The 16694-nt window shown below is 43.8% G+C and overlaps 1 protein-coding gene across 2 annotated transcripts; it reads right to left on the reverse strand.

The window, feature by feature from the left end:
* Window positions 1–2035: 2035 nt before the first annotated feature.
* On the reverse strand, window positions 2036–15711 carry PABPC1 (poly(A) binding protein cytoplasmic 1). Of its 2 annotated transcripts, XM_015856101.1 has the most exons (15): window positions 14996–15711; window positions 11128–11321; window positions 10905–11020; window positions 9537–9676; window positions 8167–8261; window positions 7091–7228; window positions 6906–7001; window positions 6221–6493; window positions 5940–6033; window positions 5690–5800; window positions 4750–4904; window positions 4229–4313; window positions 3912–4042; window positions 3543–3638; window positions 2036–2479 (listed from the first exon to the last, which is right to left on the reverse strand). In XM_015856101.1, exons 1-14 carry the CDS (start codon window positions 15186–15188, stop codon window positions 3546–3548), a joined length of 1914 nt encoding a protein of 637 aa, XP_015711587.1. In that variant the 5' UTR covers window positions 15189–15711; the 3' UTR covers window positions 2036–2479; window positions 3543–3545. The 2 variants fall into 2 exon arrangements, with proteins under 2 accessions (XP_015711587.1, XP_015711586.1); XM_015856100.2 differs by lacking the exon at window positions 14996–15711 and having other exon boundaries at window positions 9546–9676; window positions 11128–11337.
* Window positions 15712–16694: the final 983 nt, after the last annotated feature.

Below are 16694 nucleotides of genomic sequence, written 5' to 3' on the forward strand. Positions count from 1 at the left end.
CACTACTTGGTTGGGGATGTTCCTTTAGCAGATTACATGGGGAACAAGAGACTCTTTGGCACTGACATACTGTTCTTAGTACACAATGTACAACAGGTCCACTATGATGGCTCAGCTTATAGTTTGGTTTTTTTCCCCCTTAATTCCATTCAGTTTTAATTCAGCAAGTGAGAAAGCTAAGAAATGTTTCGAATAATTTCATCTTTGGAAAATGTTCTTTGTTCTTGTTGCCCATCTTCTTCAAAGGGTGCTGCAACCACATACGCACCTTGTGGTCTTGGCGTAGTCAAAAACATTTATTTCAAATTTGTATTCAACTGTTGTATCCTAAGGACTTGTAACGCTGCCAGCTGTATTTGCATTTGGAGATGGCCAATATCTGCCATTCTTAACCACTTCGTACAGAAAGTAAAGGGGACTAAAAGCCTTCCTTCATAGAAATAGTTCCACTGCATAACTCCAGTCGCCGTGGGAGTAATGCATAAGGATTTCCCCAGGCTCCAAGTGCTGACATGAGCACAGGCCCAGTATTTCAGAGCTTTCCTATTTGTAGCTTTCCTGTGGCTTTTCAATGCAGGTGTGGTGTGTATCATTCGCCATGATGCTGACTAATTGATACAATAGTTAGTACTTAAGATATGGCATCTCCCTTTGTAAGGAAAGGACAAGCTGATGAAAAAGAAAATGGGAAGTAGGAAAGGGAAACTGGCCAATTTAGTTCATTGTCCACTGGCATCATAAAAAGGAAACCAAGATAAGAACAGAGACCTTTCTGCAGCTGCCAGAGTTCACTTGTGCAGTACCAATATATATATAAGTAGAACAAAAAAATGGAATACCTTAAGCCTTTACAACAACCCCTGCAGAACTGCCTTATTCTCTATTTCCTTCTATCACAAACATTACCTGGTATTTCAGGCTGGTACAGATGCTACTGCTTGACACATCCACAAAATTCTTCCACATTTTTACTATGTCGCTAAAAAAACACCATTATTTAAAACTCTTTCCAAAGCTTTTACATAACATCAATAATAACATTAAATTGAGATTGTATGTTCAACCTCTTACCTGTTGGCGCATCTTGCTTGAGCTGCCTCCCCTGTGGCATTTTGGGATCAAAATCAACTTTCAGGAATCCTTAAATGGGGTCACACAACTCAGCAAGACTGGAAACCAATGGGCGACCCAATCTGCCTCCATTGGGAAGGGGATGAACATCAGAAACAAGCTCACCCCGCTGTGTTTTTTGTGAAGCTGGGGACAGAGGATTCATTGGTGCCACAGCACCTCTCTGCACTGGCTTAATTCTCTAATTAACTCAATGGAAAGAAAAATCCAGGCTGAACATCTCTGCAGAAGGAAAGAAATAAAATCCAACTCCTGCTAATTATTTTTTGGGGTGAGGAGCCATTTCAGAGAGCATGTCCTCTGCAGTCCTGATTGCAGTAGTAGTTCCAGAAAACTCTGATGCCCTCCTCCAGAGAACATCCATTTCAGGTGGCCTTCTAACAACAGCTCATTACCTCCCTGCCTGCAATCCTGCACAAACTGTATCCTTTCCATACAATACTGTTGCAGACAATTCTCGCTCACTCACCCCTGTCAATACTGCTCTACCTCCACCTCAGACATGGTGAAGTTCACTTGCAGGTTCAGGGTTAACTCCAAAGGAATAGCAGATGACCTGCACAGATTCTGTGAGAACACTGTGCAAGTGCCACGTGGGTTGTGTTGGCACTACAGAATTCCATCACAAACCTTTTATAATGGCATTTCACAGCAAGAAAGGTATAGTATTTAAAGGGCTATTTCTAATCAGACTCTGACAAGAGCCCAGGCACTGTGCTACTGGGGGTTTTAAAGCCCAGATGCTGATCTAGCTATTCTTTGTGTTTAATGCCTATGTTTATATGTTCAGTAACAGGTAGCTGTGTGTATGATAATGCTCTGCTAAAAAAAGCTGGATTCTACCTTGATATTCTGAAAGGCCTCATCAAAAGTACAACGTACAAAAAACCCCATGACAAATAAATCAGTGTTTAAGGAATTTTTATTAAACCAAGAATTTTATAATCCAAATTACGTTTCTTTGCTCAGCTATCAATTCCCACTGTCAACTAAAACAGTGGTGATATTCTGAGCTTTTCCACAGTAAAGAATTACAAAATTAAAGAAAGGAATGCTTTAAATTTTTGTACTGTGCTGAAAATTCTTTTTCCCCCGGGTTTATAAAACATTAATTTGTCTTTTTTATTTTACTATTTTTTTTTAGATTTTAAATCAATAAGTAATCTAGGACTAGCATTTGTTTTACTAGCCCCGGCGTTGCTCCGTACATTAGCTTCAAAGTTTCCTTTCCTTTTTTTATTCATTTTATATTTTGCAATGTTTTTCTCAATATTTAATAGTTTTTCCATGTTTAATGTTTTTTTTTCTTCGGTGAAGCGAAGTTCTAGATTGTAGTTCCCGGATCTTTCTGTGAACAAAAACAGAGCTGTTAGGAGGACTGGGAATCAAAGCAGCCCCTTCCTTTCTGATACCTGAAAAATACTGTGGGCTTTCAGAGCACAAATGGCACCAAAGCTCTTTAACTATCAGCACATCATAGAGGCAGCTGTCCCACTTTTTAGAGATACTGAACAGAAGTATCTCAAGACTGTGATGCTTGATTAAGATAAAACAGTCTAAAACTGAGCAGCACGCTGCACAGCCTGGCCTTGGACTAGACACGATCCTTTGTTACTGTAACAATTAGATGGCAGGTCATCTCTAAGGTCAGCATACCAAAAGCTCTTAACCATCAGTAACAGTATTTTCAAATTCCAACCACTAAAATACCATAGAGCACAAGCAGTAACATTCTTAGTTCAGTATAGACAAGTATTCAGCACTTCTTATCTCCAGTGTGAAAGTATCACTATTAAAAAAAATAAAATATAGAGAAAAGAAAACATGGGAAAAGTATGACTCATTCTGCCTCCAGAAGGCCAACTCATGCCTGCAGAAAGGAGAAGACCAAGAAAAATGAAGGCTAAGTAACCACATTTAAAAGCAGGCCTCTTCTACCATTAACTATAAATGTGAGAAGTTCACATGGACGCAAAGCCCATCCAGACTGGATGGGACATGGACTCCTATGGCATCCTCAGCTCCACATTTTTCCCCTTTTGAAACTGTAGGGACAGCACCTTTCACTTCTTCCTGTCATGCCAGTTTCAGACACTAACCTCTCACAAGATAACCAAGAGAACATTTCAGCTAAAATTAAAGCTAATTTGACTAGAATATAAAACTGAGAACATTTGGTTAGAAACAGTGCTCCCATTTCACTAAATACATGAGATGAAGTGCCAGTAGCATTTGCTAAACGAAAGCTGCTGAACTGGACAACAGAATGGAGCACAAAACTATTCTACAATTGCAAGAACAGCTGCTGCTTCCTGTGGCTGTAAATGACAGGTTGCCTGGAAGCTCACTGCCATGGACTAGGGACTATTGCCCTCACTGACCTACAAAGCTACACTACTCAGAAAACTTACTTATTAAACACTTGGAACCCCAGTAGGGTTATTAACTGCCTTTTGAGCAGCTTCTTTAGCTTGGTGGGCTTGTAGTACGGCTACAGCTTCATCAACCTGGTAAGTAAAAAAAACAACAAAAATTAATAAAGGGAAGATTTTTTCTGTTTAACTTAACAAACTGGTTTGACCTACACATACAAACAACTCCTGAAGAAGAAAAGGATAACATCACGGTCTCAGTTCATGCTAGCATAAATGACTGCTACCCACCAAAGAAAATATTCTAATTTCACACCTTGAGCCACTGTTGCACTTCACCTACTCCTCTGTGCCAGCATAGACATCTGTTAAATCAGTGTGAAAATCACTAGGCAAAAGTCCACCTACCTTCGAACGAAGAGACTCAGGAGACTCGAGCATGTGAAGGAGTTCAGAGTTGTCAATCTCCAACAACATACCAGTGATCTTACCCGCCAGAGTAGGATGCATGCTTTGAATAAGAGGAAATAGACGTTCACCTAGAGAGGAAAAACGTTATCTGGAGTGAGAATCTCATCTGATGAACATAGCCTGGATTGAAGGAAAAAGAGCAACACAAGACTCCTTGTTCTACCCTGAACACCATTTACCCTGCATTTTAAGATTAGTAATAGAGTAGTCAGCATAGTTCTGCTACAAGTCATAAAGACACCATGTGTACATACCTAACATCTGCTTTTGTTCTTGTGGAGGGGCAGAAGCCAACATGGAAGCAGTCAAGGGTTCCTGACCTTGCACATGGACAGCAGGCTGCAAATTAATTTTACACCATTTAGAGATTAAATCCCGGCTTATAATTAGTTGCAGCTTCAAATTTCCAATGTTACTCAACTCAGCATAGACAATGCCTACACTGTCAGAAACCTGGAATACATTACATCCAAGTCAATTTAATCAAACAGAGCTGGTTCAGACTGAGTGATGCTGGAGATAAGCATCAACCATTCCATTGTGGAGCAAACACAAGGAAAATTCAGGTTAAGATATCAAATCAGAAAATATAAAGTAACATAGGAACCCATCCCATCCCAGGTGAACCTGAAACACTTAAAACCCCAAACTCTACTGGTGCCATAATGCAAAGCCTCAATTCTAAATAAACAAAGTAACTCTTAATCATACACATCTCCAGCCTTAATCTGCAGAAAACCCAGCAAAAGCATGAGCAGTTCCTAAAATTACATACCTGCTGCATAGCAACCTGTGGCTGTGTATTAAGATGCTGCTGAGGATTGCGAACACCTGCAGCATATTTGTACTGTGGTACTGTGCGTACAGCAGGAGTAGCCGCAGTAGCTGCTGCTGCAGGACGTGGACCCATTGTTTGTGTTGCTGTATTAGCTGAAAAGATAACAGTTCTGTTGGTGAACAACTCAACCTTCAATTTAACATGCAGTGCACAAAACTTAACCAATCAAAATCAAACACCTGATTCAGGTATTACATTGTAGATTCATCTCAGCAGTGCTGGCACAGTGAAACTTCAAAGCTAGAAGTTTACTGGGCATCACTTTATACCCATCTCACTAACGAGTTGCTATTTAAAGATATGTGAGAAAACATTCACTTTTGGTTGAATATTGACTTAATTTCATTTTAACCTCAGAGGACATTTGATTTCCTGAGTGCAAGTTTTCAATAGCAATCCTAAAAAAGACGCATCCATTAAGTAGATAGCTAAAAGAAGTAGATAGCTAAAAGAACCCACTGCCTCAGATGCTCTCAGAGAGTTAAGACTCCAACACCATTAGTTCTGGTTCATTCAGTGACAAGCAGGTTCTGGACACATGATAATTCTGCTACTGAACAGTAAGAGCTAAAGCTGTATCACCTCAGTATTTCCACATGCAGCTTTTTCTTACAATTTCACCCTGATGTTTAGAAATGGCAGCAGCTGTCATACAACACTACTGAAATGCATGGTAAAGGAAGAAAGAGATGGGGACCACAGCAGAAAATTGACCGTCAGTCTTTGCTGGAATAGTATTCTACACAACTACCAAAAGGAGAGACCAGCTTACCAATCCAGTAAGAGCTAGAAACGAACTTATGAATGTTTTTGAGAGATTCTGAATCAGCAAAGCTAAAGAAGTCTTGTACTCCAAGTTACTAGCAGTGAAACTCACCAACACGCTGTGTTGACATGCCTCGTGGTACTTGTGTAGGAGCCGGTCTCATGGTGCTAAATGGTGGTCTGGGAGCTGCCGGGCGGATAGCACCAGGCATGTTTTGGAATGCTGCGTTTTAGGAAAGATATGTTACGTTACACACCGAAACAAAAGACTCATTCTGTGGTTCCATGAAAACATATCTAGAATTACAAAGGTAAAGGCTTATTGAGTTGATCACCATTGTTGGAAAAGCAAAGAGACTTACGATGAGGTCTGGCACCCTGAGCAGTCCAGCGAGGACTAGGTCTAGCAAGTTGAGCAAGTTGATTAGTAGGATAGTATGCAGCACGGTTCTGAGTCTGTCAGATGCAAAAACATTATGTTACCTTGCTATCCTCAGAGGGCATGCTGAGCAGTGAATCACCACTCTGCTATAAAGCTACAACACTGAAATTATGAACAAATGCTAATTGTTATATTTACTTTTAAATCTAAACAAATTATACATCTAGTACTAAGCATTCAGTTACTCAGCTTTATACATACCTGTGGGATAGCTGCCATGAAGTAACCTGAAGGAGGTGCTGGTTGGTAGGGGTTGATTACTGGATTAGGAACTGCTCTTACAGTTGCCATTCTCTGCATATACTGGTTGGTGAGATGGGCTTGGCGCTCTTCTTTACGCTGGGCTAGAGCTACGTATAATGGTTTAGTAGCTACAATTCTACCATTCATTTCTGTGACAGCTTTGGTGGCTTCTTCTGGTGACGAAAAGCAGACAAACCCAAATCCTTTGCTGCGTCCACCTTCCATCATGACCTGCCAGGAAGATAAGAAAATGCTACTTCTGGCCCTATTCAACTCACACAAGCTCCACTTTTCAGCTCACTGTGCAAGTGCTACTACAGGTTTGTTATACTGAATGGATTTATAAAGAGGAATGTGATTTAACGACAAGCTAAGTCTTTAGTGAATACAGATAAAACCCTCGGTGAGGTAAAACCAAGCACATCAATGCACTAAAATACAAATCTTTTCTTCGGTAATGTCAACATACAGTTTATATCAAGAAAGGTATGATGTGTTTAACCTGAAATACATAAAATAAATAAATAAAACAGGTGTTCATGAATATATAACAGTAGTGACAATGATAGAGGACTGGGTCACATCTCTCATTTCTCTCTCTCCATTCAAAAATAAAAGTGCAAGTGCAACCTGCCAGTTTTACCTTTGCGCTAGTGATTGTACCAAATGGGGAGAACTCTTTTCGAAGACGTTCATCATCAATTCCATCATCGAGATTTTTTACGTAAAGGTTTACTCCCTAAGGAAAAAAAAGTCAAGTTAGTTTTGAAAGCAAACAACCGACATAAATACAGAAATGAAGTTAGCTCTCTTGAATCAAAAGTGAACCTGGTATCTGGTGATCCTGTCCTGCTTCATCTGCTCAAATTTACGCTTCAGCTCCGTCTGTCTTTCCACTTTTTTCTGAGCCCGTCCAACGTAGATTTGTTTCCCATTGAGCTCTTTTCCATTCATCTCATCTACAGCCTTTAGGAATAAACGAGAGGTTAGCAGTGGTTCATATTTACCGAGATACTTGTATTCCTTGCTATTTAAAACATCCTATGTGTGATCCTAACTAGTGTAAGCGAAGCAATTCACTTATGAATGTGTGGAAAACTGAAAAATGTACTTTTAACACAGTATTTGTTCCCATCTCTTGCTTGGATGCTCAACAATACAAATCACAGAACCGTCTTTTGAAAAGCAAGCTTGATTTGTTGCCTTCATCTGTTCTGAGCTGAGTTTTTCCTCCTGATTCTGTGTCCTTCCTGTCATAGTAAACTGACACAAAGCAAACAGCTGCCAAAGAATTAAATTATACAGCATACTGGCATGCTACAGACACATACAAATTAATAGGACCCTTGTTCCAAAGTTACTCTTCAAGGTAAAAGCAACATCACAGAGCTGACTACTTTCTTAAAGCTGTGCCAAATGTACTCATAAAACTAAGAGCCTTCCTGCTGACTCCGCAGTACTGAAGTCTGAAAAAACAATCCTTTCTGCCTTGCACTTGCACAAATGTTTTGTGCAACCAAATTGGATCCAATGATTCATTCACATTTTGCAGAGATGTAATAATTTACCATGCTTGTGTGTTGCCCAGCATGAAGAAATCCAAATCTCACTGAAATCTTTAAGCCCAACTACAACAGGTTTTTACATTACTCAGCATGTCTCTACATCAGTTCCAGCTTTCTCAGAGTATCTTAATAGGCTCCACAAGTGAACTCATTTTGTTCATAAGAAAGCATGTGAACTGGTAGAAACTATGTTCAGTTGTTTAGGAAGCAAATATCTGGTTTTTCAGTGTCCTTGAGCAAATAAAAAGTCTTAATAAATTCACAAATTTCTTAGGTGCTCAATGAAACTTCTTACTTGGTTTTCAGTCAGAATTCCTAACGCGAAGTACAAAAACTTACTTTTTGCGCATCTTCATGTCTTTCAAAACTAACGAAGCCAAAGCCCTTGGATTTTCCACTCTCATCAGTCATAACTTTCACACTTAAGGCAGGACCTAAAATGTCAATGCAATGTTATTTTATGTTGCGCACATTCTCTTCGTGTCCTGAACACTGTTTAGAAATTCCACCATTTCATTTCTTCATTTTTTACTACAAAAGATTCCTGCATCAATGACAGTATCTATTTTATCCTACCCATTAGGATAAAACTGCTCATCTGCCCAGATGCTGAACTATAGCCTTTGTGGCTGATGTCTGCCAAGCTGAACATCTTTTGTATTGTATTTTCAATCAAAATGGGATAGGAATTTAACTTCAAAGCAAATTCAGTAATTTTTAATGGAAAAAATAACATCTGAAGTGCTAGTGCTTCCATTCTTTGAAATAGGCATTAAAACCTGTAAAGGAGACTCATACATTAGCTCCATGTGCACTGGCAAAAGGATCTCAGCTCAGCAGTTCTGAACCTTTGTAAAACTGCCATCCAAATTCAGTTGCAAGAGTTATTAGCTAAATTTGCTCCAATTTCATCCACAGGTATGTCAGTAGTAAGAAGTAATTTCCTGTGGCTTCCTGTGGTATTTAGGGCTGCTACAGGATCTCGTATACAAGGCTCTGTCTCAGTTTACATGATATCTACTGGAATCCAGCAAGACAGATGAAAAAACACTATATAACTGGAAGGCTGACGATACAATAGATGTGGCCTATAGACCAGTCTAAGGGTCTGTAACTGGATAAAGGAAGTTTGCCACTTCCTAATTCAACAATAACACATCAGATACGTTACTAGATACACACCCACAATAATTCTGCCTTGTGCATAACCAAGGGTCAAGACAGAACTAAGCAGTTTGCTCGTGGTGAAGTTACTTGCAATTTCTTTAGTCTGCCACCACAATGCAACTGAATAAAGAAAGCACAGATACTCTGGATAAAGGTTAGCCTGCAGATCAGTGAAAAAGCAACAGGAAACTCTTTTGTCACGTATCCTGTTGGGAACTCACAGCATCAATCCATTCAACAGAAAGCATTTCTATTTGCAACTTCAAGATTTGAAAAAAATCCATTAGAGACTATTTACACAATATCTCCATATCATCAAAAAGTTCTGATAGGAGGATTATATTCTATTCCACATATTTAACATTCTGCCGTGGGTATTAAATACTATCTCAAATTCAAAGTGTAATAAACACTAACTTATTAAGTAAAACAGCAGACAGCCATCTGATTGTTCCCATTACTTGGTAATAGGAACACTGTACAGCTACAAAGTAAGCTGAAGTTCAGCAGTGTTTATATAAACTCAAAGCATAAGACATTACCAAACTTGCCAAAGAGTTCCTTAAGTCTCTCGTCATCCATGTCTTCCCCAAAGTTCTTAATATACACATTGGTGAATTCCTTTGCTCTGGCTCCAAGTTCTGCCTCACGTTCCTTGCGAGATTTAAACCTTCCAACAAATCTAGTTCCAGGAGAACGGAAAGGGTGCATTAGACAAAGTGTGTCAAGATTTAAAACATTACTTTAATCCTTTCACATCGTATTTTATTCTCAATCATTCTCATTATTAATTATAGGCATGAAATTCTTGAGATAAAATATTCAAGATAAAGCTATCAAAACTAATTTCCCTATCTCTTTCCTATCGGTGCACTTATCGCAATTCCGAACAAAAATGCTTTCAAGTCATTGGCAACACTGTTCTCTCTTGTACAGCCTTTGACATCAGGAGATGCAGACAATGGGAAGGAGTGCTAGGTAAACTGAAATTCCAGATACCAGCATAATCTCTCTGCCACACTGAAAACATGGCAGCCTTAAAACAGTTACCATTTGCCAACCTAGCTTTTAAGCAGGAGATATGAGCTAGCTTCCCTCACACCCTTATGTACCTTTCTAACCTATGTCAAAGCAAAGCTTTTTTTTCCCCCCTTCACTCAATAGGCATGGAGAAATAAATAGTGCAACTTACTCTGCAGTCAAATACCATTGTGAATTGGCTGAGAACACTAAAGGTCAGAGACAGAACAGAGACTGAACACAACACCCTGTGCTACAAGGAACCCCTCTAACACAGAAGTTACAAGGCTAACACTGATTTTTGATTACTATTCCAAATACCATAATGATCCCTTAGCTGCAAGGCAGCCATCCACCAATCCAGCCTAGTTATTGCTAATCAATAACCTAATAATCTGTTTTTTCGCTACAATATAGAAGTAGTTATGGTTTTCAAACCACTGCTCCCTTCAGCTTTATTTCCTACTCCTGTTCCCTAGGCAGAAACGGACACTGACAAAAACATTTTGCGTAATCAGACCACTACTCAACATTGAACAGCTTGGGAGCTCCAAGATTCACTCAAAAAAAAAGGAAAACATACCTATCATTTATAAAGAAATCATTGTTCAGAATACCCTGTAGACTATAGTTCATCTGGGATCAGTAACATCATAAAAGAGTCTCCCAAACCTTCATTAGGATTGACTCATAAGAGAAGTGATACAACTTTCTTAACTTATTCTGCTTTAAAGTAGGTAATGCAGCTCCCGCTATTCCTAAATTCTGAATTCTGCTTAGAACCAGAAGCGTCCAGAACACCCTGACTGTTCTAAGTAAGCTTTGAGTTATGTGTCTATCGTAACTCGAATTCAGTCTGTTGGTCTCCAACAATGTATTTATGTACTTACACTTTGCGGTCATTAAGCAGCATACCATTCATTTTTTCAATGGCTCTTTCTGCAGCTTCTTGTGTCTCAAAATGTACAAATCCATAACCCTTGGATCCATTTTCATCACATACCACCTATCAAAGAAAAACTTTGCCGTAATAACCATGGAATATTTCCTACATAATTTGAATTCTTTTTTTCAATGTCAAAACATTAATTGCACCCATAACCTGTCACTAACCTTACAAGAAAGGATGTTTCCAAAAGCAGAAAACGTGTCATACAAAGCTTTGTTATCAATTGATTTGTCCAAGTTTTTGATGAAGATGTTTCCAACACCACTTTTGCGTAGAGATGGATCACGCTGGGACCACATGATGCGCACCGGTTTGCCTTTGATCACATCAAAGTTCATGGTGTCCAGAGCTCGTTCAGCTGGAAAAGCATCATGGAATTAGACACAGTTCACAGAGATGTGAAACTAGTATTTAACTTAAAGATCTCCAAAAAATATACGTTAAAAGCTCATAATGAAATACATATAAGGTCAAGGAAGGAGCAAGCATTGAAACAGCACAATGCAGTAGCATGAACCAGCTTTTATTATTCCAGTGGAGCAGTTTTTCCAGTACAACTCCTTAACTAACTTTCCAAAGCCTGAATTTAAGACCTCAGTACACTTAGGCAGGGAACTGTCAAGACATCCTCAGTTTTCTTATGTCCCTTCAGAGCCACAACACACACCTGTGATCCTTTAAGTCAATGAGACGGCTCTAATTTATGGCAGAGCTGATCTCCTACTCAAGATCTTTGTAATTTTTGTTACTGTCTTGAAGAACATGGAAAAAGTTCTGCCATGCACCTGAAGTCATACCCACCTGCATCAACTCATTTCACTGCCGTCTGCCTATAGGAGAGCACTGAGATGTTAACGAGACTGAAATCATTTTGTATTAATTTAAAGGAAGACTGTAACCGTGTCAATTATTTGCTTTTCTTAGAGGCACCAAAGGCCGGCCACACTTTCAAACTCAATCCCTTTTTTCCTTGAAGTGCTGCTCATGTGTTTGACTTTGTTACTGGACATCACGGCCAAGAAACGTTGCAGTCGGCCCCTGGTTAGTGGGTACACCATGTTATTGGCTTTCTTGCCATGTTTCAGATTACAAGTGAATGTTAAGATTATATATCCTGAAAGACATCTTTAAAGGCTGACCACGTAAATATCTAATGGTTGCTTTATTATTAAAAACTCCTATTGATACCATTACCATAGTCACATGACCGTAGCAAGACAACCGATTTAGGGCTGACATGATGAAAACTTTAAGTATCATCAAACATGTCAGTGAAGATTTCACAAACTTTACTATAGGTTAAAGCAGGAGAGAAGAGCCAGCCTACGTCACTGATTTTGGGAAATGAAATGCACCACAGCGCTTTAAATTACTAAAAAATAACTGATAATGATCTGTGGACATCAGGACGCGCTGCAGTAGAACCATCTAACACTGGCCTTGCCCTGGAAGTCATTAGAACTATTACTGCCGGCACCAGCAAAAGTGCCAGTAATAAACAGCTCATTATTTCCAGAAGCAGCAACAGGGTTTGCTTTTACTACAACATGGGCTCTTCCAATTTGTGCTAATTGCTTCTAGAATAATCCTGACACTTCTCAAGAACGTGTGTTTCCAGACACCTGATTCCAAGCAAGGGAGGGAGTCCTTCCTGGCCTGTAACAGCCCGCTCTGCACTAAGAGCCAGCTGTATCTTACCCGGATACAAGTTATCCACAACAAGGGCAGCATGGCAACTCTGCTCCTCTTTCTCTCTGGCCAAGGATTGTCATGATTTCTGCTTAACCAGCATCACGCCGCCAGACCACAAGATACTTTAAAACATCACATTGAATATTCTGCACAATTTACTAGGTATAAACTACTCTCTGCAGTAAGATTAGCTCGCTTCTTTGCATTTCAGCTGGCTGCCACAGAGGTCTGTGATGGTTTGCAGGGGACAATCCCACCCAGCAGATAACTTGGTGCCATGCAGACACACCTACCCATGCTACACTTGTGCTGATGCTGCCCAGCTTTATGCAGTGAGTCAGGGCTCCCATCTCAGTCACAGCAACTGGCCGCTCAACTTCAGAGCAGCTCCACAACCATACAGAACACACACTCAGCACTGAGCTGTGCTAAACCCACCCAGGTATAGCTATAGAGTAATAGAATAAAGCTCTGCAAAAGCAGCCACTGACAAACTAAAGGGAAAAGCGCAGCTTCCCACTGCTCTAAAATAGGTGTAGTTTAGTTGAGTGATGAAACAGTGTTTCATGGGCTTGACGCTGGACAATGACTCAAATTCAGAGAAGTCCCAACTGTGAAATGCTCGCATACCTCACCAGTGTGTCATCGGCCTAAGGAGCTTGGGGAAGAGCTGGGAGATCCCCAGGTTCAGACAGCTGTTAACTCAAATGCACCTCCCGACGCTGTCCTAAGCCCCAGCTAGTAGTTACCAGCTGCTTAATGAGCACAGTCTGGGGCGTAGCTGAAAATTAGGCTAAACCAGGAGAAGGCAGCAAGCATGGAATTAAAAGGAAACCAGTATGATGACAGGAGTAACCTTTTCTCCTCAGAGCTGCTATTTCAAGGCTTCGGAAAACGGGTTGTGTGATCTGACCAAAAAATACAAGAAAAAAGAAGAAAAAAGCCCAGCAGATACTACCCAGGTATTTAACATCACATTCTAAACTCAGTGGAAAACTACATTCATGGTATCACTGCGGTGTACCCTAAGCAAGAGCCTCCAGGCAGTTGGGGTGCACAAGGCATTAGATTTGAACACCTCCACCCCAAAGTTAGGAAATTACCTAAAAATGTGAAGTAACAGCCTTTTTGTAAGACGTCTGCTCTCATATTGCGCCTGCAAGCATTACTCAGCTGAAAAGCTCCATGTGAGGAATGACAAAATAAGTCACAAAGCTGGGGGCTGTTCAGCTCACCACAAAGGTGAGGCCTGTTTTATAGACATCTGTCATTACTGAGGAGGAAACACAGCTCAGCTTCTGCCCTGACATTATCATACCACAGCGCTGAACTGTGCTGACCCTCTCTTTTCCTTTCTGCCTGACCTGCACTGTAACTTTTTGTTGACTTAAAAGCAACATGTGGCAGGGCGAGCATTCAGATTCCACGCTTCTGAGCACTGGCTGGGCTAATTAAAAGCTTTCTGAAGTGAGAGGGCTTGAAAACAACTGAAATCTTTCATGGTAAGGGGTAACTTTTACTCCACTGCCCCCACCCCGATACCATCGGTGCACAGAGGTGCCACCCACCCCTGATGGAAACTGTGTGCTGAGGTCAGTTCTGACGGGCAGACAATTCAACTGCCCGAAAAGTTTGTAACTCGGACTCCTCGCTCTCATATGCTTGAAAATGAAATTATTACAATAGAAAGGTGTTTAGTTGACGGTGTTTGAAACCGAGTGCGCTCTAGCTGCTCAAATTATTTCTCTTAATCGGATTCCGTAGAACTTTACACGGGTCAGACGTGGCCCTTTATAAAGGCAAGCTCAACTCGGCAGGAAAGCGACCAGAGCTGCACGGCAACTTTCTTTACTGATACAACTTCAGAGGAACGAAAGAAGAGTTGAGGAGAGGCAGCAAAGCCGCCCAGCAGCCGTAGGGCCGGCAGGCGTAGTGCCGCCATAGCGCCGCCTCATCGCTCCGGCCTGCGCCGGGCCCGTGCCGTGCAGCGCCCCATGGGCCGCCCGCCTCCGCTCGCGCCGCGGCCGTTACGGGTCGGCCGGGCACGGCGGCTCTGCCCGCCCCCCTCGGCCCCTCGGCCTCGCCGGGCCCCGCTCGTTCCCCGCTCGTTCCCCTTTCGCTTCCCGGCGGCGCCTCCTCCCCCACCCCCCGGGCGCCACGAGGCGCGGAGGCCCCAGGCCGCGCGGCGGCACCAACTTCCCGGCCCCGCTTCCCCGCCCGGCGGAGCCCCACCCCGAGAGCACGGGGAAAATGGACGCGGCGGCCGGGCCGGGAGAGAGGAAAGAGGAGGGGGGGGGGCGGGGTAACATGGCTCCTTGGCCGGGCCGGGAGCTGGCTCACCGTCGGCCGGCTGCTGGAAGTTGACGTAGGCGTAGCCCAGAGAGCGGCGGGTGATCATATCCCGGCAGACGCGGATGGAGAGGATGGGCCCGGCGGGGCTGAACTTCTCGTAGAGCATGGCCTCGGTCACGTCGGGGTGCAGGTCCCCTACGTAGAGGGAGGCCATGGGGTAGCTCGGGGCGCTGGGGTTCATCCTGCCGCCGTCTCCCGGCTCGGGAGGGCAAGGGGGAGGCGCTGGAGAGGAGAGAGGGCCGCGGCGGACGGGAGCTCCGTCGGGGCAGCGGCCGAGCGGGACGAGACGGCGTTGCCGGGGGGTGCGCTGCGATCCGCTCCGGTACGGGCGGCGATTCGAAACTTAACGGCTGCGGGGCGGGCGCTGCGGGCCGGGCCTGGCGGTGCGATGCGGTGCGGTGCGGGTCGGGCTGCTCGGTGCTTCCTCTCGGCTGAGCCGGGTCCGGGACTTCGCTTCACCGGGTTCTTTTTTTTTTATATCAAACCGGCCGTTTTCAGGAGGTCTTCGGGAGATGGAAAGAAGGGAGGCTTGATTTTTTTTTTTAAGGTATTTTTTTTGAAGATTTTATGATTTTTTTTGGCTTTTTTAGTATTTTTAGTAATAAATGGTGCGGCGGGGCCGGGCCGGCGTGTCCGGTTGTCCGGAGCACACGCACTGCGCACACAGCTCCGACGGCGGCCGGGGGACAAGGGGGAGGCCGCCGCCCCGGCCGCGCACTATATATACCCGCCCCGCCCCCACCCGCCCCCACCGCTCCGCACGCCACGCACCGACGGCGCGCACTGCGCATGCGCCGCACAGGGGGGAGGCGGGCGGCCGAGGGGGGAGCCGGTCACTGCGCATGCGCGGAGGAGAGGCCGAGCGGGAAGGCGCGTGCGCCGCGTGACGTCACGGGGGGCGGTGGGGGCTCGGCTGCACTGCGCACGCGCGGACGGCGGAGCACATGTGCGCGGAGGGGGTGGGGCGCCGCCAGCCGGCAGAGCGCACTGCGCATGCGCGGGGGTCGAGCGGGAGGGGTTTAGCGGCGACGCGCATGCGCGGCATCGAGCCCCGCCCCGCGCGTGCATGGAGCCGCCCGGCTGGGAGCGGGGAGCGGGAGCGCGCGCGCGTGCACGCGAGGGCAAAGAAGGTTGCGTGCCGGCCGGAAAGGGACGGCACTGCGCATGCGCGGCAGCCGCTCCTTCCTCCCCTTGCGGCCCACAGCGCGGCCTGCAGTGCTTGTGCCTACCTGCACCACACACACAGTGCTTAGCCCCACACACACAGTGCTCAGCCCCACACACACACTGCCCCACACCCTGCTTCCCTATAACCACATAGACTGTTAACCTGGCAATGAGGGGCTGCTTTATAAGAGAGCAAGTGGTAGAAGTGCCGCTCTGCTACACAGAGGCTCGAATCCCAGGGGGTTGGACTCGATGATCTCTAAGGTCCCTCCAACCTGCACGATACTGTGATACTGTGATAAAAGCTTCCTGACAGGAGGTTGGTATAGTTGGGCAGTGCCTCCTATAACACAAACATTGACCTTACTTTTCAAGGTGTGGCCTGAGTGCTTTAAGGCAAGGAGAAACAATGGCTGGGACACTAAGTTGAACTTCAGCCTTTTCCTTCTCATTTTAGCTGCTGGCTAACATTGCATTGTGAAAACTAAAGCCTCGATGCTCTGTGTCAAAGAGATAAGGA

This window comes from Coturnix japonica, chromosome 2 (assembly GCF_001577835.2).
Source record: "Coturnix japonica isolate 7356 chromosome 2, Coturnix japonica 2.1, whole genome shotgun sequence".
Lineage (NCBI taxonomy): Eukaryota > Metazoa > Chordata > Aves > Galliformes > Phasianidae > Coturnix > Coturnix japonica.